Source organism: Larus michahellis, chromosome 2 (assembly GCF_964199755.1).
Source record: "Larus michahellis chromosome 2, bLarMic1.1, whole genome shotgun sequence".
Lineage (NCBI taxonomy): Eukaryota > Metazoa > Chordata > Aves > Charadriiformes > Laridae > Larus > Larus michahellis.
Genome location: NC_133897.1, coordinates 4,678,890 through 4,703,542, shown reverse-complemented (window position 1 = coordinate 4,703,542; position 24,653 = coordinate 4,678,890). Strand labels below are relative to the sequence as shown.

General features: G+C 39.6%; 1 protein-coding gene across 1 annotated transcript in view; it reads right to left on the bottom strand.

Annotated features, from left to right (window-relative positions):
* Window positions 1–5,750: 5,750 nt before the first annotated feature.
* Window positions 5,751–24,653, bottom strand: part of LOC141738212 (vasoactive intestinal polypeptide receptor 1-like) — a 30,146-nt gene continuing 11,243 nt past the window's right edge. The window contains exons 3-13 of the mRNA XM_074573407.1: window positions 22,342–22,449; window positions 21,492–21,601; window positions 18,548–18,645; window positions 17,339–17,471; window positions 16,756–16,909; window positions 14,747–14,807; window positions 12,723–12,792; window positions 11,754–11,845; window positions 10,629–10,758; window positions 9,312–9,353; window positions 5,751–5,939 (exon numbers count right to left, since the gene is read on the bottom strand). Of these exons, the coding sequence (XP_074429508.1) occupies window positions 5,751–5,939; window positions 9,312–9,353; window positions 10,629–10,758; window positions 11,754–11,845; window positions 12,723–12,792; window positions 14,747–14,807; window positions 16,756–16,909; window positions 17,339–17,471; window positions 18,548–18,645; window positions 21,492–21,601; window positions 22,342–22,449 (1,187 nt within the window). The remainder of the gene's footprint in view (window positions 5,940–9,311; window positions 9,354–10,628; window positions 10,759–11,753; window positions 11,846–12,722; window positions 12,793–14,746; window positions 14,808–16,755; window positions 16,910–17,338; window positions 17,472–18,547; window positions 18,646–21,491; window positions 21,602–22,341; window positions 22,450–24,653) is intronic.

Genomic DNA, 24,653 nt, shown 5'->3' with positions numbered 1-24,653 from the left:
CTTAGTCCTACTGGCCGCTCTATTCCTGATACAGGCCAGGATGCTGTTGGACTTCTTGGTCAACATGATGGGAAAGTGGACATACATATATTGAAACTGAGGTTAGAAATGTGTCAGGGAGCAGACAGGGCTAATCCCGAGGGATGAGGGCTGGGAGACACAGGGCATCGCATGAGCAGCAGGACTAGTCACATCCCAGTGAAGAAGCAAGGAAAGCCTGTAGATGGAGACCAGGTTCAGCCAAGAGTCTAGATCATCAGGCAAGTTCATGGTGGTGAGGTAGGTCCAAGACAGGTCCAAGGACAGGGAAGGACCTCAGCCTACGGGTCAATCCCAGATCAGTGGGATGATCCCCTGCTTGGTGGGGCAGGATTGTTGTTAAGATGGGGATCAGCATCCTACAGCATTGCTGAGGCAGGGCCTGGGCTGAAAGGGTGTCTTGGGCCCATGGGCAAGTTGGGAGTTGAGGAGGACAATGCAGATATATGAATTTTCATTTTTTGCTATATTTCAAACTATTGTAAATACCCTATTGTAATCCATTTACACGGATTTACTAGGTGACCTGAGGCAGCCTCAGCCCTTTCTTTGAGTGTTAGATCATGTGGCACAGGATGTGTCTCCCCTTTCCACCATGTGCAGAAGGGTAGCATGAGTCACTACCTTACTACAAAGGGAGATTAACAAATGTGGAACAGGGAATCTGGAAAAGGCCTTTTTTCTAAAGGTTACATCTAGTCTAAGAGATTTATTTTAGGGTCCTTTTATAGTTAAGAGGCAGAGAAAGAAAAGGCACCTCCAAAAGTTTTTCAGACCACTCTAAAAGTCCTATGATAAGTATCCACAATTTTGAAGAAACAGTACCACACTACAACACATTTGCTCCAAGAACACGACATTGGTAAAACTTCATTTACTAGGTCTCTAAACACACCAAGGAGATAACTGCCTCGAATCCTGCTATATTTACTGAAACTGAAAAATTCTCACTCAGATACTCAAAAATTTATTTTTTTTAGTTTGATTTTTTAAAATTTCTCCCTATCTCAAGTTCAAATTTATTTTAAATCACTTTTTAACCCTATGTTATCAAGACTTATAGGTTCAGTCTGTGACTTTACCAAAGGACTATTTCTGACAACTTCTATCTAGTGAGACAAAGGCATCAAACTGTATCTGGCAGTTTCTGTGGTGTATTCCAGTCATTAAGCAACAAGTAACCACTGAATTTCCAAAAAAGCTGGAACCATTTCTGCATTTGAGGATCTAGTCACTTGCCCATTAGTTGGTCTTGACTTCTCTAGTGTCAGATTTTAATCTTGGGTGTGGATTCAATAAACTTTGCCCACTCACCTAATTTGACTTGAGATTGAGTTTGATGGAGAGGAGTCATTTTTGCACAACAGTTTAGCAGATGCCAAAAAAGTCATAACTGGCTTGTGAGGCAATCACACAGATAGCCTGAATACAAAGAAATCAACCTATGACCCTCCTTTAATATGCTTTAGATACAGGGTGAAGTTTATCTCATGGAGTAGGACTGAAGGAATAAGAAGGCATGTACACATAGACTAGGTGCCCAAGCTTTCATTACACATAACAGACACCAAGAGCAGGGACTGGATGCTTAAATCACTAGCAAGAAGCTAGTGTGATTTCAGGAGCTGTGTGGTGTCCTACCTGGCCTCCAGCTGCTTTTCCAGAAAAGTTTAAATGTCCAAAAGTCTGGATCATATCTCCAGGACAGAGCAGATATCTTGGATGCCCCAAGCCACCTCAAATAGCATTTGATAGCTATGATTATGTAGCAGAAACCACCTCCAGACCAATAGCCAGTGATGTCTAGACAGCTATACCATTGGCCAAATGTAGATGCTTTCTTTAAGGAGAGTTGAGTGTCTCACAGATTTCACTAACTGTATTGCTAATACTTCCACTGGCTTATATAGGCTGCAATATAGAGATACCTAAATTTTGCTGCCATAACCTAACCTGTGAGCTGAACACCACCTTTACTTTACAGAAAGAGTATTGCATTGGGTATTTCTTATCACAGCATTTAATTTTTCCTGAAGATCATTCTCTGTCATGCAATGCATTTATTTAAGTTGATTAACTTTTTCTTCCCTTAGTTTGAGACGCACTGCAATCCTTCATGGTGTTCAAGCCTGTTTTTCTCCCAATAGCTTCTACTATCCCACTGCATTGCTCTGAAAATCCAACTCTAGGTGGATAAGGTAATCTTGGGGAAGCTCAGAATTGGAAAAGCAGATAAAGTTGCCTGCTGGAAGAATTTCTTTAAATCTGGAGTCCACACAATCAAGCTGTCTGAAAAAATATGCTGACACTGTAAGAGTTAAAAATCTGCTCTTGACGAGAAATTTCAGCTACCTTAACAACCTGTCTTTGCTACAACACCAAGAAAAACAACTGAAACAGTTGTTCTTAACCTTTTCAGGTTGTAATGTAGTTTGAAAGGGATTTAAAAATAATACTTGAAGAGTTAAACTGTGTAAAAGATGCCAGGGAATTAGAAGAAGATAAAGCAGCTTTTCCTAGCTGATATAACTTAATGATATATTGCAGCTGTCCTTTGGTAATCATGCAAATCTCGTTGAGAGAGGGCATACATCAGGTTCATACTGGCTGTGAGTAGGGGGCAATGTTTCGGTGCATTGCCTGGCTTTTTGGACTGCACACACCCAGACAGGCCACCTGCGTGCCCAGCACACACCACGCACCACGAGATGGCAGTGCCTCCACGCAGACCACACCGCACTTCTAGACACCTTTTTTTTGCAAACCCTTTGCTGCCTTCGCGGGCCTGCAATGAAGCAATATAACCCTGAAGCATTCCCTACTCCTACACACACGATCAAGTCCTCGGATGTGCCATCAAGAAGGGCTCAGCAGCCTTTTCACAACCCAAACACAACCTTTATCTAAGAAACTTTTGCACTCCCCAGGATTATTAACCTCATCACCAGGTTGTTCCAAATGTGCTCTTTATACAAATTATGTAAATAGTAGCTTTGTCTATATGCAGAATACCTTCATATACAGCTCGATTCCAGTTTATGGCTCACACATCCTAGTCCAAAATGTTTGAAAAATAAAAGGCTTGGAAATATTAATAGCAATAATAATTTGGAGGGATACAGGGACGTTTTGGACAAAGGACTAGCCAAGCTGGTGGCTGGTGTATTGCTGAGGTTGCTGGAGAACCTTTGAGGCACTGGGTTAGATCTCTGTGAGGTGAGTTGTAAGGGTTACTGGAAAGAGTTTGAGGCAAAAAGGGATATCTGGGGAGTTAATGCAAGATTAATGTACATGGTGATGGTATACAGGTACAAATTAGGTTGCGGGGTTCTGCCAGGAACAGTGGGGTTGTGAGAGCTGTTGAATTGTCTGAGGAGACTGAACACTGGATGACAGATGGAAAGATCCTTCATGGTGTACTGGAACCTATCACCTTTCCTAGCTATCATTTTCCCTTTTTCTGGATCCTTAGTCCAGTATAGAAACTTCCCAGTAATAAAGGCAGAAGATATGTATTGATATAAATGGTCTTTAAGTCAAATGCAGGCCATCCTGGGAGCTCAGCTGGGAAGACTGCTGTGTGACACAAGATGGCTCATACATCCACTGAATAAACATGAAGGTAAGTGGGAGAGAAAATAAAGGGGAGATTGTACTGGGAGAGTAGGGGTCCATTGACATAAAGCCTTGGGCCAGTGTTTTTTGGAAGAACAAAAGTCTGCCAAAAGCAGAAGGATAATTCATTCCAACTTTGTTCCTCCTCAAAGACAGATGAAGAGATAAGGGTCAGTTTCTTCATATAGACAACTTAGTAATGTTTAACATAACTATTTCCTCAATAAAACATTCAGAAGCAATTCAGATACCTGAAATAGTGGTCTTTAAAAAATGGATAGAAGCAGGGTTCCACAGACCTGTGACTTAGTGATGGTGTCTTGGAAGGGGAGTGGGGCATTCACTCAGGCTGCAAGATCATGTAATGTAAATTTTTTTATTGGGTGAAGAGGACAAAATTGTATATATCCATTGGCTTCAAAACTGTATCTGTAGTAAACACAATTATAAGACTGTCCTTTTTTTATAAAGTCTCGAATGAAACATCCAAATGGACATAATATAATTAAAAATTACTCACTCAAAACAGCTGTAATTATCACTTACATTTTATAGATGTACATCGTACAAATGTGTTCACATCACTATGCTAGGCAATAACACAGGAGCAAGGATTACTTTTACAAGGAAAACTGATAAGGAGGTCTAAATAGACAAAATAACATGTTATAGAGAGCGTCTGATTCACTGGGACAGATGGGGTAAATGCCTGACTAATAAACGACTGATCTGAATTGTACATAGAGAAATTTGGGCAATTCATCTCTGCTCTAACAATGAAATGAGAGATGAAGCACCTAAAACCAACTAAGAGATTTCCACAAAGGGACTGGAGCACTACTTTTTAGATCTAAAGTGAAATTGCACTTCACAGAAAGTCACCACATACTTGAATGGCCATGGTCTCTAGCAGTGTTTTTAAGTTTGGATGCAGGTTCTCCTGGGAACCGTCCCATCTTGAAAGGAACACCTTGTGTGCCCTTTCTTTATTTTTGGAGAGTCTGAGGTAGTGTCCAACTCAGTTCTGAAGAAAGAGAAAGGCCACCTGAAGAAGTGATGCAAGCACGTTTGTTCACTCTGTTATACTAGACCATATTTTGCTTTACTAGACCACACTTCTGTGTTGATAATTCTGAACCCAGAAATGTCACTGAGTAGAATGACAATGAGCTGAGAAATTATGGATGGGATTGAGATAATCACAGCTATCACACCAGATTAGTCCTCAAAGGAAGGCCCCCCAAAAAGCACAAAAGCAGTTTAATTCTGTATATCATTGATGAATACAGCCAACCTTAAAGGTTATGATGACAGAAGGTCAGTTCCAGCTACACAAGGACCAGCATCTGGGCACTAAGAATAAGACTGTAAGTCGTTCTGAGCTCAAGGTAGCCCATCTGGCATGCTGCATTGGCTTTGCTCTGTGTTCTTCCTTCATATACTCATAATCTCTCTAATGTTCAGCTACTCCATGTTTTCCCATGGACAAGAAAGGGCTTGGGGTCTTCTGGACTAATTCAATCTCCCTGTTCACCAGGCATGGAAGAAAAAAACCCAAACAGATAATGGAACTCATTCTCTTTTTGTGTCATTCTTGCGACACCTTGAAATTCCTTTCAAAGGAGGTTGCTTAGCAAGTTTCTGTGTGTGATTTCCATTAAGTTGGCTCAAGTTGTCTCAAAACAACTAGCAAAACATTAATCATTATGGAACATTTTGCCACCCCATAACTGTTTCAAATTAAGATTAGGAATAGTGCTCTTGAAAACTGGAGATTTTGGGAAACACTAACAAAGACATGACAAACATACTGGGCCTGGGAGGAATTGATATAGGTTTTGGGTTTTGCTTCTAACCTGTTGTTTCACACTAGCACAAGGTACGGCTTTTCACAACAAAACAAGTGGATTTTATGCACTTGAGAGAGAGAAACAGGTTGTGACAGTGATCTGTACCAGGTAAGAAAAACAGCTCACACTCAGGACAAGAAATTCCTGGAAGGCTCTTGACACTGTGGAAAGCCATAAAGAACCCAAGTTGGCCATCTCTTCAGTAGTGTGTTACAATGTCACAGCAACTTGTCCTGCTAGAAAAGCTCAGATAGAAGTTATACCATTCTGGTACACAGAGGTTTTCCTTTTTGGACTAATTTTTTCAAGCAGTGATAATTGAGTGACATAGTTGACTGGACTGTTTTCTCTGGACAAAGTCCTGCGTTTGTGTGTGAAGTTCAGGTATTCTTGATACTGCCATTTGCACAGTTGTTTCTTCAGTTCACTTTGAACCTATAGGAAAGGAATTTAAAAACAAAGAATCAGAAAATTAAGACTTAGTGGACATTGAAGGTAAAATATGCCAAAATGTATACCTGATTACTTAGCCTAGATGGATGAACAAAGGCACCCAAATCAATCAGAATTAAGACTTAACGCATTTTTAGAAGAATTTAAACTGTGTCCCTATTCACTTTTGAAAATAAACCGACTTAATTTGCAATATTCAGAGGATGATGGCACAGTTTTTGACTGCAGTTTCTTTGTTTATTCTTGTAGGTCTGCTTCATAAATATTTCTACCTTTTCGTATAATTTCTATTTTTCCTCATACTGAAACTTCTGTGCCTCCTTGCTGTGACCTGCTATGTACAATAAGGGTCCTTCTCCAGCCTTTCACTTTATCCAGATAGAAAGCCCTCTTAAAGATCCCTTACTGACTCTAAAAGATACTGAATCAACTTGAATACACATTAGATTTGAGAGAGGCCTTGAGGATCCTCAAAAGCATAAGCAAAACTCACGTTTTTACCATCTGACGCAAAAGTAACAGGCAGGTTGAACAACCCTGTAGGTCCACTCTCTGCTATTGACACTTCTGGGACCTGGGTGAAGGGACAGGGGGAAAACAGATTCTATTGCCCTACATAAAGCAGCTCACACTCCAAGCTGTATCAGAGGAAGTGCAAGCAGGTGCAGGAAGAACCCAGTCCTTGCCTCCATTCACGTGAGCAGTCTGTTCCTGTGCTCACTGTGCCCTGTTACCTCTGTTCATGTCCAGCTTCATCCCCATCTGGTTCTCCTGCAAGGGGGTGGCTCTCCTGAAAGTCTACAAAGTGATTTGCAAATGCCATCCCAAACTTAGAAGATTTGTCAGATGCTTCTAACCACATAGCTGCTATCTTCTGCAGCTGTCATTAGTACTGAAAATCACAGAATCACAGAATGGTTCAGGTTGGAAGGGACCTTAAAGATCACCTAGTTCCAACACCCCTGCCATGGGCAGGGACATCTCCCGCTAGACCAGGCTGCTCAAAGCTTCTTCCAGCCTGACCTTGAACACCTCCAGGGATGGGGCATTGACAGCTTCCCTGGGCAACCTGTTCCAGTGCCTCACCACCCTTACAGTAAAGAATTTCTTCCTGATATCTAATCTAAATCTACCCTCTTTCAATTTGAGGCCATTACCCCGTGTCGTATCATTCCACTCCCTGATAAAGAGTCCCTCCCCATCCTTCCTGTAGGCCCCCTTTAGGTACTGGAAGGCTGCTATAAGGTCTTCTTGGAGCCTTCTTTTCTCCAGGCTGAACAACCCCAACTCTCTCAGCCTGTCCCCATAGCATAGGTGCTCCAGCCCTCTGATCATCTTCGTGGCCCTCTGCTGGTCCCATTCCAACAGGTCCATGTCCTTCTTGTGGTGAGGATTCCAGAGCTGGATGCAGTACTGCAGGTGGGATTCACCAGAGCAGAGTAGAGGGGCAGAATCACCTCCCTTGATCCGCTGGCCACACTTCTTTTAATGCAGCCTAGGATGCGGTTGGCTTTCTGGGCTTCAAGTTCGCATTGCCTGCTCAAGTTGAGCTTCTCGTCCACCAAAAAATCTATGACTGTGTTATAGTTGTACCATTATTAGCACAAACCCACTCCAAATTAAATGCACAAATAAACTCAGTCAGACTATTAATTCTTACAGGGGATGTATGTATAGATAAATGTGATTTAAGTACTCTGAACTTAGGAATTCGTCTAGTAATTCTGTTATCTAATCCTCTACCAGGTATGGGCTCTACTGTGATGTACCTAGAGGAGGGTGGGACACGCAGAAATACATCTCAGACATCAAGGCTCCATGCAAGTCACTGGCAATATTTATCATTGAGGTGGCCCCTATTCTGCCTTTGTTCTCTCTGTTAACCACACAGACATGCCAGCCCCTGTGTGCAACTTCAAGTATGGACAACACATGCCGTCTGGAGCTTTCAAGGCTCTAGTAAATAAAAGGGGGCTTCTGTCACCAATCCAGTACTCCAGTACTACCCCAGCAAGCTCAAGGCCTTTCACCTCTCCATGTACCTTATTCCAAACACCAGGAGATATCAGTTTCATCCCATACAGATACCACCCTGCTTCGCAGCAGCACAGTCTATTACATTGTTGCAGATATTTAAAACTGAAGAAACACAGACACAGAAAATATTAATTATTGTTTATGGTTGCAGGGAACCGTAACAGATGCAGGAAGGATCCACTGCCAAGTTGTAATGAGTGGCCAATCTGCTCCAAAAGCGGTTATCCCTAAGCAACATGGATGCAAGTCAACCCATACCACTTAATCTTGGGGCCAGAGATCACTCTCTGCCTGTCCCTTTTTTAACACCTAGTAGTTTTTTGTGTTGGGAAATACAATACGGAAACTATTTAAAGGCTGTTGGCAAGAAGCCTAGGCAGACAGAAGGCAGGTGGGAAGTAGAACATTCTGTATTTACAATTAGTCCTGAAGGCACTCTCTCGAACAACACTAGAATGGCCATTATAAATTGTTTTCCTAAGTAAAAAATATATTCTAGGCATCATTCATCCTTGGGTAGGATTAATTTCACCTATATTTAGCCATGTCTATGAGAAGTGTCCACTCTAAGCTAGTGGGGAGACTGAGGCACCATTAGTGGGTCCTTCTCCTCATCTAACCTACACACTTTTCTGAGGATGAGATGTGTTTTTACATTTCCTCCTGGCTTTTGTTTCATTCTACTCTTTGGGGCAAGGTGCAAGCAAATTGTTTTTTTTTAATTGATAGGCTCTCTAAAATGTACTACAGGGAATTTATCCAAATTCTAAAAGTGTTACGAAACCAGGTAAGAAAGTTGTTGAATAAAACTACTGAAAATGCATAGGCTGCCTGGGAAAGGGAAAGGGAAAGGGAAAGGGAAAGGGAAAGGGAAAGGGAAAGGGAAAGGGAAAGGGAAAGGGAAAGGGAAAGGGAAAGGGAAAGGGAAAGGGAAGAAACTCACTAGGAGAATATAAACCTAAAGTAAGGAGTGTTACAAGCTTTCCATTGAGACATCACCATGATAGCAATCAGACATAAAGCAGAAAAACAGTCCCCTGACAAGAAAGTCACCAACCATTTGTAAAGGGTCATTGCTTCAAAGCTTATACTGTGTCCTTCTGTCAGAACTGTAGGAATAGAAATAAAGTCAACAAAGGTACGAAGGAAAAAAAGAAGATATGCATATTTCACGCTTTCAGGAGCAGATCAAAGCATGGATCTATTCTGCAAAAAGGAAAAAAATAAAAACAACAACAACAACAACAACAACAAACAGAAACAAGAAAGACCTATGAGTTTAAAAAGTTCTGATAATCTTATGTACTTGCTACTCACCTCTGCATTTGAGAAGCAATATAGAAGAGCAACAACAAAACCCTAGGATGGGGAGGGTAGAGAGAAGAAAGTCAACCATCATGATTTAAAACATAGAATCAAAGATAGTCATCAAGTTCCACTCAAAATTTGAATAGTAAGACAGCAAAAATACATATTTTTTCCATTGGAATTTAGGTGATGTGGCGCTATTTAATGGGTTTTCATAACAGAACTAAATTCCCCAATGGACCAGCAACACTATATGTATATTATTTCCCTTGTATGGAAACACTAAGGACTAACTTACTGTTTACTGTCTCCTACAAATAAGTTCTTCCTCAGACAAAGTAGTAGGGACCTCTGTGTTGTTCTAGTCTATATTTACAGTAGTGAATAAACTGGGTGACGACCTGTTCTTGTTTTACGCCTTGACTGCTAAACTATCTTCTTTCACTCACAACATATTGGGTATTGGGTTCGTATTTACCCAGAACCACAGTCAGGCATTGTTTAGAGGGGTGTTAAGTCAGCCATAAGCCAAGCCATTTCACAGACAGTGTTAACACAGGCAAACACTGGACAGTGCTAAACTATGTCTATATTAGTAAACCAAATACGACACAGCACAGAATACTGGCCTTTGCTTCTCTGTGTCGTTAAAATGTCAACCTGGTCCATGCTTTGGCCTGGGCAAGTAAAGATTTTCCCAAAAAGATTCTGGCCATGGTTGAAAGGTAAACATGGAAGAGGGATCATGTTTAACACATATCAACGTGGACAAGCTGTTGTGGGGTAACAGGGGAAAGGGGAAGGAAAGGACCTCAGCTCTTTATTACAAAATGTACCAAGCCTCTCAAATCCAAGATGTTGTTCTGAACAGTGGTATAGCAAAATAAATGAAACAAAGAAGTATTAACATGATGGATTCACTACTGCTAAAGGGTAAGGGCAGAACGGGTTGCTATATAGTACCCTTATTTTTTCATTTCTCTTATCATCACCTTTATTACATGTGGAATTATTTTCAATCAGTTCACCTTAATCCATGGACTAGTCTTCACGGCACTCTGTCATTGTTATTCAATAAAGGTAGATATTGTATTTTTTGGTGATTATTAATACGAAGTCTGGGTCAGAATGCAAAAGTAGTGTGAGATTTCAAGTAATAAGATAAGGGAATAAACAACAGAAAGAGCTTGCAAAGGAGCAAGGTGGAATATGTGTATGGAATTTAGGCACATTATTAACACCAGCTCTAATAACCAATGTAAATTTAAAATTTAAAAATCCTGAGACCAAACCTCTTAGGATTGATCAACATTTTGTCTGGCTTACCTGAAAAGAACCCAAGCCCAGCTCAATATAAAGGCGAGCTTCCAGACCAGTGCTTTCTGGGAAAAATGCAAATACAATGTAGTGCACTCCAAAGAGGGGGATCAAGAGTAACGTGGATTTAGCAAGTCTCCTGGCAAACCAAGATTTAAAGAAAAATGCACTGTTAGAAATATGAAATTAGTGATAGCAATTATATGTTGGAACAAATTTTAATACAGAGAACAGCTCCGTAATGGAGGCAACCACATCCAACGAAGATATGGAACAATTACTTTCTGCCACTCCCAACATCAACACCTGGTGAACAAAGATGAACAAATCAGCGTGAAAGTTTTCTGGACTGACCTTTAAGGGTTCTTTTCCCTGCTATACATGCAAAATCGGGGGCACTAAACTAAGTACTCTGACCTACTCTCTTGAGACTACTCTCAATCACATGGAGGTAACCCCTATATAAGTGTCTCTACTTCCAAAACTGTCAATGGAGATCTAATCATCACCTTCCACAGGACTTGATTCAGTTGCTTAAACAGCGGTGTGAGAGTCACTGGTGATGTCCTAGGGTATTCTGCCTCCAGAAGGGTACAGGTTTATGCTGGGTCCTGTGCCATAACTAACAGCCATATTTATATATCTTAGGATGAGCTAAATATCTTGCCAGAGTCCTCTAACTGCATTGATGAGATTCCCATTGATTGTGAAGGGGATCATAAGCAGGAAGAACTAGGTTCAGTTAACAGAACATCAGCATCATGTTGCTGCTAAGAATTTAAAGGAAATTATCTGCATTTTTCTCTATGTGTCCATCTGTGAGGAAAGGACTGGAAGCAAGATGGATGCATTACCTGACATGTAGTGTTTACACTTTCAGGCTGGGTCCTTTTGGAGTTATAATACTTTATATTTCACTTTTCTCATTGTCCCCAACATATCCACCCCACCCTCCTCACCCTAAAGAAAAAGAGAGATGTGATATTTGGGATGAAAAGGAAAGTTTACCTTGTTATTTCTTCTGGGCATTTCTCTTTCTATTAGTAAGGAGTAGAACATTTTGTGCTCCTGCCCACAAAGCATTTCTTATAACAGCTAGAACAGGTCAATATCAAGAGACTCAGAAATACTTACACAAAGTGGTTTGAATGGCTACCTCCTCCCTCTTGAGATTTCAATTTATGCACTAGAATTCTGATCACATTAATAAATATAATAAAGTTAATCTGAAAAGACAAAACAAACTCCATAAATTTACCAGAAATCAGGACACATCTTCAGTTGATACAAATTAACTAAAAAACCCCAGTCACAGGAATTGCACTGCTATAAACCAATGCAGATCTATTCTCAGATCAAAATCAATAGCATTATAAATAGTATTCATTTTTCCCACCGATATATAGTCATACATGAAGATATGCTGAAAGTTATGTTGAATTAATATAGACCTATGTATCTCAATATCATTTTATGTCTGATATTAACTCCTTGTACTTGTCAGCACCTAGTAGATCTTACATGGTCTAAATAGTACTCCCTGTTCTCTTCATTGTTAATGACAGGGATTATAAAAGATACAGACCTAAATGACACACCAGTTCCTCCCTAAATTTACATGGAATAAATGTGTGCATGAGGGAGATTTTTTTTGTCTTAAGTTTACATCATGAGAACTCATTTTAAAATTATACTATATAAAATGTTCTATATGTATTTCTTTTATTAAACCAGCTTCATATTATCTAAGAATCTTGCCAGTATGGATTGCCTTTCTTCAGAAAATGACTTACAGAGACACAGACACAACTGTGGTATGTGGAATGGAGGTGTCAAGAAAATTCCATTGTGTCCTAACATGACTCTAGAAAATATAGGATTTACCCTTTATGTTGTGATTTAGGGTGGTTTTAGGGGAAAAAAAAAAAAAAGCAACAAAACAAACAATGACAAAACCACTTATTATACAATAATTTTCAGCTATTTGAAATTCAATACCACAGACTGTGGTGTTGCTTTTCTCCCAGCTTACTGAAAGGAGACACTACCTTAGCTTTTACATTTCGAAAGATACTCAAGGCAAAATGAAAAAAAAAGACATACTAATACAGTTAGCAGAATGGGACCTTTGATGATCCATAACACCACTCCATTTTCATCATCATCCCAACATCTGAAACAGCAAACAAAACCAGTCACGTTATCTGTATCATGTGAACTTCCCACAACACATGAAAGTATTTCCATCACAGAAAAAGAAACTGGTGGACACTAAGTTTTAAATCACTGTTTTAAGGTCCCTGCCAGAACTCATACCCTGATAACTCTCTAAAAGACTCTGTGCAACCCGATCTAAAGGAAAATTATTCAGTAAGAGGCTGAAGAACAAAAGCAAAGTCAAGAAAAGCACATCTGTATTTTCAGGCTTCTTTCCTGCTTTTCTGTTGAAAAAGTGACTGTTTTACAGAGTACGGGTGAGAGATTAAATAAATGTGCATCCATAATTGTAATGACTTTGCAGTCATGAGGAAATAGGCAAAAAATCTAGAGCCCTAGTAAAGGTACTTTGAAAAGAGAGTGCAAAATGGGCTTCTGGTCCCTTTTTTGGGGCTGTTCATGTGTTTAACATCAACTACAGTCCAGTTTAACTCTCTCCAGTCAAGTGCTGCACTAGCTAGGTTACACCATGCTCCCCCTTCCTGTGTTTTCCCTTCCAGTTTTGTGATACAGGATATTTGGCTGCGTAACAATGCCTACAGATGGTGGTTTATCCCAGTGCCTCTGAGAGTAAGGTGTACCTTTGCAACGTGAGCAATGGGAGTTCAGACCAGCTGTGTCTGAAGGACTTGGGCTTCCATTCATTAGGCTATTAGGTAAACGAGTAGTGGTTTTGATACTGTAGTTTTTTTATATAGTCAATATTAGAAGAGCAACCAAACGAATGAAGGATCTGCAATGGGATTCATCTGACTCTGTAGATGTCTTCGTGCCTCTATTCAACTACATTTCCTTTGCAGTCAAAGGAGATAAATATAGCGGGACACAATCTCATTTTAAAGTGGACACCTAAAATACATCAGAGAAGTAAACTGAGCAGGTAGGCACTTTGCTGGAAGGGCACCCGAAGTTCAGACACTTTTCAGCCCCTCTTTAAGCCTGTGAAAACTTGTAAAAGGTCTTGTTCCTGCTCTCCACCTTTCTCTGAACTCTGTAACTTGTGCCGGATTCTTCTGCTACAGATCCAATAGATAAACCCAGCAATTCTTTGGAAGAGGAGCAGTGGGAAAGGAGGAAAAATGAAATCTTCCTTGGACCTCTCCTGGCTACAAAAAAGAAGCACATGATGTGGAAAGGCAGATCATTTCCACTTCTGAAGCATTAGAGTGGAGAACTTCTGCAGGTGTTCTCCAGTAATATGAAAAAAAAAAAAAGAAAAATGGAATGTTTCAAATGCAGTGGACTATAGAACTGCTTCTACAACATTAATCTGAGTCCCGAGGAGGTAGGTGTAAAATAATATCTTTTCCAACTGATCATCCATGTAAAATGACCTGAAAGCCTTCAGGGCAGCTTTTGGTAAACAATCATCTGCTTTATACCTGTCTCATATAAAAATAAAATAAAATAAAATAAAATAAAATAAAATAAAATAAAATAAAATAAAATAAAATAAAATAAAATAAAATAAAATAAAATAAAATAAAATAAAATAAAATAAAGAATCAAAGAACTGAATGCAATTGAGTGAAGAAGATACTTACCAGGGCATAATATGTTTATCTGGGAAGTACTTATTGAAGAGATTAGGTTTAGTAATTTATGGCTGATTTTATACAGAAGCAGTGATTTTCTTGAAATATAATTATTTCAAGGACCAGGCATTAGGAAACTAAATGAAATGTCAATATTTACTATGATATTTCCAGGCTTTATTACTCCATATATACACATCTAAATCAGAAGACTTAAAACTTTCTCACTTATTTGCATAATAAGCATAAAGATTAGAGACACACTTTGGAATAAGTTTTTTGCTTTTCTGGCTTTTATAATTATTTTTTCCCCACCAGAAAATCAAAATGCAATACAAAATATGTTGTCTTTGGCTTCCTTATCCAATCTCTTACCCAGTGTTTTGTTGATGGATTCTTGTGAGGACCCAAGCAAGCATCACAGCAGTGGGTGCTCCTGGACAAATCAACATGGGACAAAATGAAATTGTTTTGAATACTGTGCCTGTGGAAACTTTATTCAAAGAGGGTTCACATTGCAGCAGATTGGATATACATTAAAGGTCAAACAATGGGTCAGTCAATTTTAAGTAACTTCATGAAAGAATTTGCAGTTCAGAGGAAAAAGAAAAAATAGGCAGGAGAATGAAATGAAAACAGAAGAGAATAGGGGATGCAGTGAAACAATGTTTTCAAAAATAGCAGCTAGGAATTACTTGAAGGTTTGGGTATGAATGACAAGCACTTATGAAGCTGGAACACTTATTTAGCTAGAGTCCTTTTATCTTGTGAACTTCGGCCAGCCTACAACTCTGTGCACTATCTGGAAGACTTCACAGTTTTGTCCTGAAGAACTTTTACTAATCACTCTGGACCCATCAGTTGATGAAAATTCCATGAAAATTTAGCTAAATCCAGGAACTGTTGATTTCTAGCCTCACTTTATCACTGTTTATCCTTCTACATTTATGACTGAATAGTTTTTTCTTTTTTTTTTTTTTTTTCTTTCCAAACAGGCCTATAAACTAGCAATTGCTTTTGGTGTCCTTTTGTGGAATTGAATTTCCAAAGAGTAAGTGACTTTCAAAGCTGCCACAAAAAGGACTCTAATCTGAAGCAGGTGACATTTTCTATAGTAGTATAGGTAGTATCTTCCTAAGTATCATTTGACATCCATAGGGAAGGCCCGGAAGTTGTCCTTCCTAATTTTAGACCTTTGTTCAAGGCCTTTAAGTTGGGAACATAATCAGTTCACGTTGTGTTTTTAATTAATGAAGAGAAATATTTACATCCATATCACCTAAGATCTGAGTTGCCCCTGAGATGTCTCTCACCTTCCATTGATTATAGAAGGAGATAAGGGTTACTACATTGTTAATTACGGGGTTTCCTTTGTTATCTCAAGTTAGCTGTGATTAATCAAGGTCTAAGCATTTAGTTTCAGGCAATCATAATTGGAATAGCTCCAAATCAACATCCTCTTTATAGAACTCAGACTTCTAAAACTTAGTTACAATTAAAAAAAAAAAAGAAAAAAGCCTGAGAATCTGAAGATGAAGGATAAATTACTATTCACTTCAGAATAATTTACATTTCACTCCTATGCCAAAAATGGCAATAAAACCACTCAATGGGGGTGCCCCTATTTTAGAATATCCAAGGTGAGGTGCAAGAACAAGGTGAGGTCACAATAAACAATTCCCTGCAGTGAAAGAAATTTTATGCATTATGTGCACATAGTCTGACAATCAGAGATAATTTTAATTGCTGTACATACTCAAAAGATTCCTTAAAGCCAGTAGGTCTCTGAAAAAAAATAATTAAAAAAAGATAATTTTATAATTCCTAGGCCTGAACTCACATGATTTAAGATTAATCTAATTCTGCTTACTAAAAGCAAAATGTCAACCTCAAGTTAGTCACTCAAACTTCTTTAGTCAGTGGAGGAAGGCAACATGTTTCCAGGGTGTTATCCAGCTACATTACTCATCTTCTTGAGGGCTGGATTAATTGCCAGCATGGCATGCATACCTTACTCCACTGACCACAGGAGAAACCTGGAGAGATAGTTTAGATTAGATAGCTAACTTTTAAATCACTGTAGTTGCATGAAATTAGTTCCAATCATATATACAAGTGCAGCAGTCTTCCAAGTAGATATATCACAGTGCTTCTAGTAATCCATCCTGTCCTCTCCTTCAAAGCTCTGAATGGTTAAATATCTAACAAAATAAGAAGACAGACAGAATAATGGTATGGTTTTGATGTAGTAGCACTGTACAAATGGGCAGCTTTCACCAGTAACATGGTACGTTCGAAAAGCACTTTTTATCTCCAAATATATATTTTATCTGGTTCTAAAAGCAAATGGAAATACTAAACAGCACAAAGAGAAGAGTACTAACCCCAGCCAGTAACTATGAACCACCATACATACTGCTTGTCTGAAACAAAGGTCAGCAAAAGCAGTGTTTGCAGGTATATCCCTTCTATAAGAAGCCAGAAGAAATTGGCTAAAATACTGAACTGGAAAAATGCCACAGCAGCCTTACAAGAAACCTGGAAATGCAGAAGAAGAAAAAAAAAATAGTTAGGTCTACTCTCCATTGTGTCTGGTTTCTCTACAAGCATAAGCAAAATTAACACTCAAGAATGAGGAATTCAATACAAAATTTCAAGAGGTTTGGGATTCCATAATTTCTGTTAACTTTACTTCAGTTTTTTGAAAGGGAAACATTGGCCCTCTGTTACAGATTAAAATCTTTACTGACAGAAATTGACACAGCTTCATTAGAGTTGACAGACCTGTACCTTACGTACCAAAGCTGAATGTAGCCCATAGCACTTAGTCTTTAGGTTTGTAGTACTGTTTGTTTTAAGATTTCGGTTCTAGCAAACTAAAGAGAAATGGGATTAAGACATCTCTGTGTATTTTTCAGGTCAAGAATTAAGTGTTAAATCAAGGTTAAGAGAGGGGAAGTATAGTACCGTTGACATTAGGCAGTGGTCCATAGTTTCATCTGCAAACAAAACAGCATCTTTGGTGAAAACAGCAATTGCTCTCAGGATAAAGGAGACAAACAGGTGCATATGGATGTAATTCCGTGTACAGTGGAATTTTCTGACATGGAAAGAGAAAATAAAAATTGTTCCTCAAGAGAAATTTCAAGTGGGAATACAGGGTGACTACAGACACCTTCCAAAGCAAATAAATGATCTGTCACTAAGAGGCAGCTAGACACAAGGGGTCAGAACAGTTAATGTCTGTTTAAGCTAATAAAAATGTTAGTACAATTTTCCTTAAATCACTACACATATAAAGGAGAAGTCAGAAGCAGAGAGTAACTGGGACTTATGCCTGGGGACATATGCCTTTTAATTATTCTAAATATATTATTCTAAATAGCATGGGTTTTTTTTGTTGTTGTTGAACAAGCTTGCAAATTGTCCCTTCAGCCCCTTTCTGGCCAAAGAAGTAGCTGCCTTACCCTAGACTGCATTTCCCTAGATGACCCTGTCCACAGGTTGACCTTGAACTGAAGGAATCTCCTTCAAGGTTTGAACATATCAGACTCTTGGTCCTGGGACCCTCTATACGTGATACAACCTTTGAGACTGCCAATCTACTCTGGTTAGGAAGGTGCTTCTGTTCTCTTCACTCTTATCTGCAGAGTAGCTTAAGGCTTTTGTCCAAGTACATTGGAACTAACCAAAACCAGAATCCATTTCTTTAATATTGATCATCATCAAACATGATATTTAGATATCTTTAAATCTCTTTCTATAGCTCCCAATTATGTAATCGATGGTCTTTCAGAGAGGGAATGGACAGCTTAGAATGACTACAGGTTCAGGGCATAAGACACTCAGTTTCTGCAGAGCATGTCCTGCTATGCACTGGAGAAATAGTTATTTTATATTAATAGGGAGAACAGGTTGGAGCATTTCCACTGTATGGTGAGGTTAAAGAGACTACGAGAAACTGCCTAGCCAGCTTTATTTTTTAACATCTGCATTGAAATGCCACAACGTGAATAGAAAAATACACGTTCCAATCAACATTGTAATATCTGAGAAGAGTTCAAAAATAGTAATAAAGAAAATCCCACAAAACAAAAAAAAACAGAGGGTTTGGGAGGAATTAGGATGAGGTTATCTTGACACATCCTGAAAACAGACCAATTATTTTTTTTTTACCTGAAGGCAGCAAAGACAATTAGAGCTGTAATGAGTGAAGTCACTGATGCTGCATAGCCAGCAGTGTAGACACGCCAAAATGCAGAATAATATGATTTCTGTGAGAAAAAGAGAACACAGACTAATGCTGGTGGTTATGCAGCATGCATTCTGGTGTGCTTATTTCACTAAGATACATTTGCCCTTACCAGTCAGTCCCATCACCTATGTGCAGCTTTGCGTGCTTGAGATCTGATCCAGGTTTTTCCCCCCATTGCTAACACACCTTCTTTTCCTTTGAATCCTGCATAACCTGTAGATTCCACAGCCCGCAGGCTCATATGAAATAGTGACCCCTTTGAGCAGGTTCAACAGGAAAATGTTACTTTTGTTAAGTAACTATGTTTCCCCTGTAGGTACATGAAGACTAGGCCACACAAGCTTGTTGATGGGTGATTTGGGAATCCTTCACTTTATTGAGCCAGATTCTGCTCTGTTTAGCTTAAGTTTTGATAAAGTGCTAATTTTCAAAACCAGCTATAGTTAAAAGAGGAATAGAATTTGTGTTTTGCAGGTGGGAAAACTGAAATACCATGAAACTGCCACATCACACTGTGAAGGTAGGAAAGTTAAAGCCAAGAAAATAACCCCACAGTCTTTCATTCTTTGGACAAATAGTTCATTCTCTAGTTGCATACTGTAACATAGTAAATTCTTTATAGCTCATTTGTTTATTTGTTTTGCATTGAAATACCCTATATCCCAAGAAAAATGAGGCATGTTTACGCTGCTTTAGCTATACAAATTTTAGTCTGATTCATTACAAGATCACATAATTATTCAAAATCCCAAGAAACTAAATTCTCTGAATCCAGGCAAATTTCCTCCTTGCAAATGCAATGGACACTTTGTTCTCTAATTGATCCAAACTCTGTTTATCCAAAAGGCAGCAATTCTAGGTTGAGACAACCGATTAGCAATTTTAAGCAGATCCATAAATAAATCATGCAACCCTGACAACCTAGGAATCATTCTGGCATTTCTGAAACACTTCTAATCTTTTATACAGGTGAAAATAAGAAAATAGGTCCTTCAATTGAATAAGGTAGTATTTCCATGCATTTTATCTAATTTTGTAGGGCAGCTGAAAAAACACTATGTGCAGAAGACATCAGAAGTCCTCACTGCAGATAGTAAATACAAAACAAGTGGTTCTCTTAGAATATAAGTGGAATTCTTCTTACTTAATTCCCTCTGTTTACAATGCAGTAGAGCTTACTGATTTTATCTTCCTTTTGTAGATCTTGAGGGTTTGAATGGAATAACAAACAAAACACAGCCACAGCATAGACATGAGCTCTGTCCTGAAATCTTCCATAAGGTTAAAATGTAAATATAGTCCCTTGCTAGGGACTAGGTCAGCTACAAACTATGCCTGGCTTAGCACAAGCCAGGAACTGTTTGGAGAAAGCCACCCTGGAGAGTAAGAGACATCAGCTCTGTGAGCGAGAGCCATGCCATGGCAGCTGGCCCCAGAGCTGAACTGTGCTCCAGAATACATGCCAACTTATGAGTCTTACATCCTTCTAAACCATTTGCATAGTTTCCAGCATCTTTCCAGAAGTTTTTTAAGCATTTATCTTTCTAGCTTCCCCAAAGTGTAAAGAATTACAAATATTCTTAGTTTACAGTTAGGAAATTGAGCTCCAGCAATCTATACAGCATGTCACGGCTGCTCTTGTAGTTTCTAAGTTTATGCAGCCAAATGGCTGAAGCCAATTGTGTCTATACTTCCTAAAGATTCAGATACTTCTGTGCTTGAGCTTGCATGCCTGGGCAACATAATGGTTTACTCCAGATAACACCCAGAGTGTTAGTGATGACAACCCTCTTCATCTTTCTGTGCCTTGCTATGGTCTGTGATAAATGATATTTTTCCATGTCAAGTCATAGCTGCACACTCACAACGAGCTGTGTGCATTAGTCTTTTCTTTCACAGGTTGGAGGGAGTCAATTGCTTCCATCAAAATGCCACAGTAGGAGGAGGAGGCAGTGATGTACCCCATCTTACATTTGTGCAAGATGTATGAGCCTTGTCCGATACAGACTGGAGATGAGGGGATGGAGACACCCCTGTTCGCTTTTGCTGGTACCACCCCATCTAGAAAAAGGTCAATTCTCAAAGGCAGAGGCAGCGAGCAGGTCTCTGTTAATCAACAACGTTCAGCCATGAGGCAAAGTTCACCACTGAGGCACTAGCACTACCAATGCAGTGTGAGGCATTCCTATCCCAGGGTCAGGTATGACAATGAGGAACACAGAAATTTAAATCATATGAAAATGTGCATGAAAAAGAAATGTTGCTGGAACCTAATTGAGCAGCAATGATGCTCTTCAGATAGGAAAAATAAAGGTCCATTTCCTACTCCACTGAACGCCTATGATAAATTATGAAAATACTCAATGGCATTCAGGAGTTCACTCCTAGAGACCTGTGTTCACCACCATGCTATGAAGTTATGGAATCCTTTTCTCTGACTTAAAGAAAATCTGCAGAAAAAAGAAACAGGAGGGATCCAAGGAATTTTGCCCTGAAAAATTCCCCACAAACAGGTTGGTAGGGCTTCCCTGGGAGACGGGAGCATGATGTGGATTCAAATCACTTCTGTCAGAGAATCAAAGTCTTTGTTAGGCAGGACAAGTGAACTAATCGTAAGACTACTTATTAACACCAAGAGTAGACAACTGCACTGAGAGAAAAGTGCTACCTGGTGCTCCCTTGCTTTACATTAAGTCTAATTTGTTAAACAGGCTCTAAATATACCTGAAAGGTTTGAGTTTAGCACTAGAGACAGGTAATTACTGGGTTCTGACAAGGCTCAGATGTGTAGGAGCATCCAACTACTCAGCACAAACAGAAGAGGGTGCTCTGGAGATGTCCACAAGCAGGAAATAAAAAACTCACCTGATCCTCAGGCCCTTTACTGGAACCTTCATCAAATCCACAGGCAATGGTGTATGGTGGGAATGGTTCTGACCAATATGCCTCCTGTGTACAGTTTCTTTGAAGGAAGCCTTTAATGGTAAAACACATCAGAGAATGAATTATAGGGAGGGTGGTGTTCTTTAAGTTTTGTCAAACAAGAACAAATTTTTATTCCTACTTCGATTCTTAAGTTAGGCATGCACAGGTCTAGTCATGTTCAGCAAGATTAGCAACGGAGTTATAATATTCTATATATCTACCATTTGAAAAGTTAAGACTTTGCGTCACAACTCATTTCAAGATTCAGTGGAACTTCTACGTTTCATATAGGGAATTAATTCTGCAAATTCAATCTTTACACAGAAGAAATAAAATTATCAGTCTATCCTGCATTTACAACATAATTTGTGCTTGTGGACAAAGCCCTGAGCCACCTGATCTAACTTAGAAGTTGGATACAGTTTTTGAACTTGGTCCTGCTCTGACTGAAGGATTGGAATAGATGACCTCAAGAGATCCTTTCTAACGTTAATTATTCTGTGACTTTATAAATCAGTGATTCTATGAGATGCTTATACTCCTTTATAACGTCAACAATGTAGTGCAATTACCCATGTTTTTTAGACCACCAAAGAGACTAAACAATTCAGAAGAGCATAACACAAAACAAAAGAGTTTGACCATAATCGAAGATGTGTATCTGGTTAACTACTCTGAGTTGACTGACATGAGATGGAATGTGAATCAGGAAAATATGCAAGTTACTGAATCTTATTAGAATTTATTTTTAAAATATGTAGGGATAAAAAGAATAGGAAAAAAGCCTTGCCATGGATGTTGGTGATTTCTTCAAAAAATCTTGGACAGGAAACTTTAACCACTTCCCCAAAAGTGGCTCTGGGCCAGCAGGTTAGACCATCCCAATCTCTGTCACATCCTGAAAAGAAAAGTGCCTCTAAATACAGAAACACACAGAGAACATCACACAGCTGATCTTCCAAAATGAGATTCTCTGTGGCTTTCCCATAAATTCACATGGATGAAGAAGAGCCACAAGAGCACAAGCAAATGAAGGATTGTATTTTTTTCCTATTCTCCTTGAATGCATTGTCACTCAAATATGCATTTGTCATTCCAGCTGGACGTTCCCTCACCTTATCTCATGAGAGAATGTACCTGAAATTCAAGCAGACACAGTCTGAAAGTCATATCAGCTGGAGCTCTTTCTATTGTCCCAACAAAAGTAACTAAAAACAAAATATTGAATAATTATTAGCACTTGGGATTTCTCATTACTGGTTTCAGAGTCTAACTGAAAAGCATCAGACTTAAAAATTCATCCTTAGTCTCTTGATTCCATGCTTAAAGTCTACCAATTTCATATGACTTAAAGGACATAATGTAAGGGCTGAAGTCCTGCTATTTGGCAATCAATGGGATTTTTACAATGGACTGAAACAGGAATTAGGTTCATCCCAAACTACAAGAACATCTCCCAGTATCATATAAAATAAACATAGAATCATAGAATCATAGAATCTTCATGGTTGGAAAGGACCTTCGAGATCAACGAGTCCAACCATACACACACGAAACAAACAAACAAACAAACAAAAAACCTACAATCTTTGCCACTAGACCATGCCCTGAAGTGCCACATCTAGACATTTCTTAAACACCTCTAGGGATGGTGACTCAACCACCTCCCTGGGCAGGTTGTTCCCGTGCCTGACCACTCTTTCAGTAAAGTAATTCTTCCTAATAGCTGATCTAAACCTCCCCTGCTGCAGCTTGAGACCATTTCCTCTGGTTCCGTCATTATTTACTTAGGAGAAGAGGCCAACACCCACCTCTCTCCAACCTCCTTTCAGGGAGTTGTAGAGGGCAATGAGGTCTCCCCTCAGCCTCCTCTTCTCCAAGCTAAACATGCCCAGCTCCCTCAGCCTCTCCTCATATGACCTGGTCTTCAGACCCCTCACCAGCCTGGTAGCTCTCCTCTGGACACACTCCAGCACTTCAATGTCCCTCTTGTACAAAGGGGCCCAGAACTGAACACAGTACTTGAGGTGAGGCCTCACCAGTGCCGAGTACAGAGGCACCATCACTTCCCTGCTTCTGCTGGCCACGCTATTCCTGATACAAGCCAGAATGCTGTTGGCCTTCTTGGCCCCCTGGGCACACTGCTGGCTCATGTTAAGGTGGCCGTCCACCAGCACCCCCAGGTCCTTTTCTGCCGGGCAGCTTTCCAGCCACTCTTTCCCAAGCCTGTAGCATTGCTTGGGATTGTTGTGACTGAAATGCAGGACCCGGCATTTGGCCTTATGAAACCTCATACAGATGGCCTTGGCCCATCGATCCAGCCTGTCCAGGTCCCTTTGTAGAGCCTTCCTACCCTCAAGCAGATCAACTCTCCCACCTAGTTTGGTGTCATCTGCAAACTTATTGAGGGTGCACTCAATATCATCTGGAATAGGTCTGAGTGGTTGGCATTCATGAGGTTCCCTAAACCAGAGGTTGCTAGCTGATGGCGCAGGGCATGCTATGAGCTATGAGTCAAATAAAAAGGGTTTCCAGAAGTTAGAGTTAATCACGTCTTTGTCACAGATGCATCACACTGAAACTCAAGCTGTGGTCACGCAGTGTCTGTTGGCAAGTAGGTGTGGGTGCAGCACAGAGAAATTATCAGCATGTAAAGGTGCCTGAACCAATAAAAAAAGCACCATCCTGTAACCGAAACTAATCTCTAGGTAGTCGTAAGGTGGATATAAAGCAGTGCATGAGTTTCATTTGGGAGGTGTTATTTTCTTTCACTGGTTCTTTTCTGTTTCCTCTGTGACTAATGACGAGGCAAATCTAAAATTGTCAAGAGCTGAAATGTGGAAGCAATATTACTTGCCTGTAGCTGAGCAAAGTTACTCACAGGCTTCCAAAAGGATAGTCCTGAGAATCTCCCACAGCATTACCCTCACATCACCCTTGGGAGAATGAAATTCCTGGTATCCCCAATTTGGCAGATGGGAAAAAGGAAGCCCTGATTCATTATCTCTAATTTTAATTTTCTAAAATCTGTTAGCTAATCTTAGCTATGTTCCCTCTGTAATCAGCAGAAAGAGATAGGGACTTCCAGTGCATGATTCATTC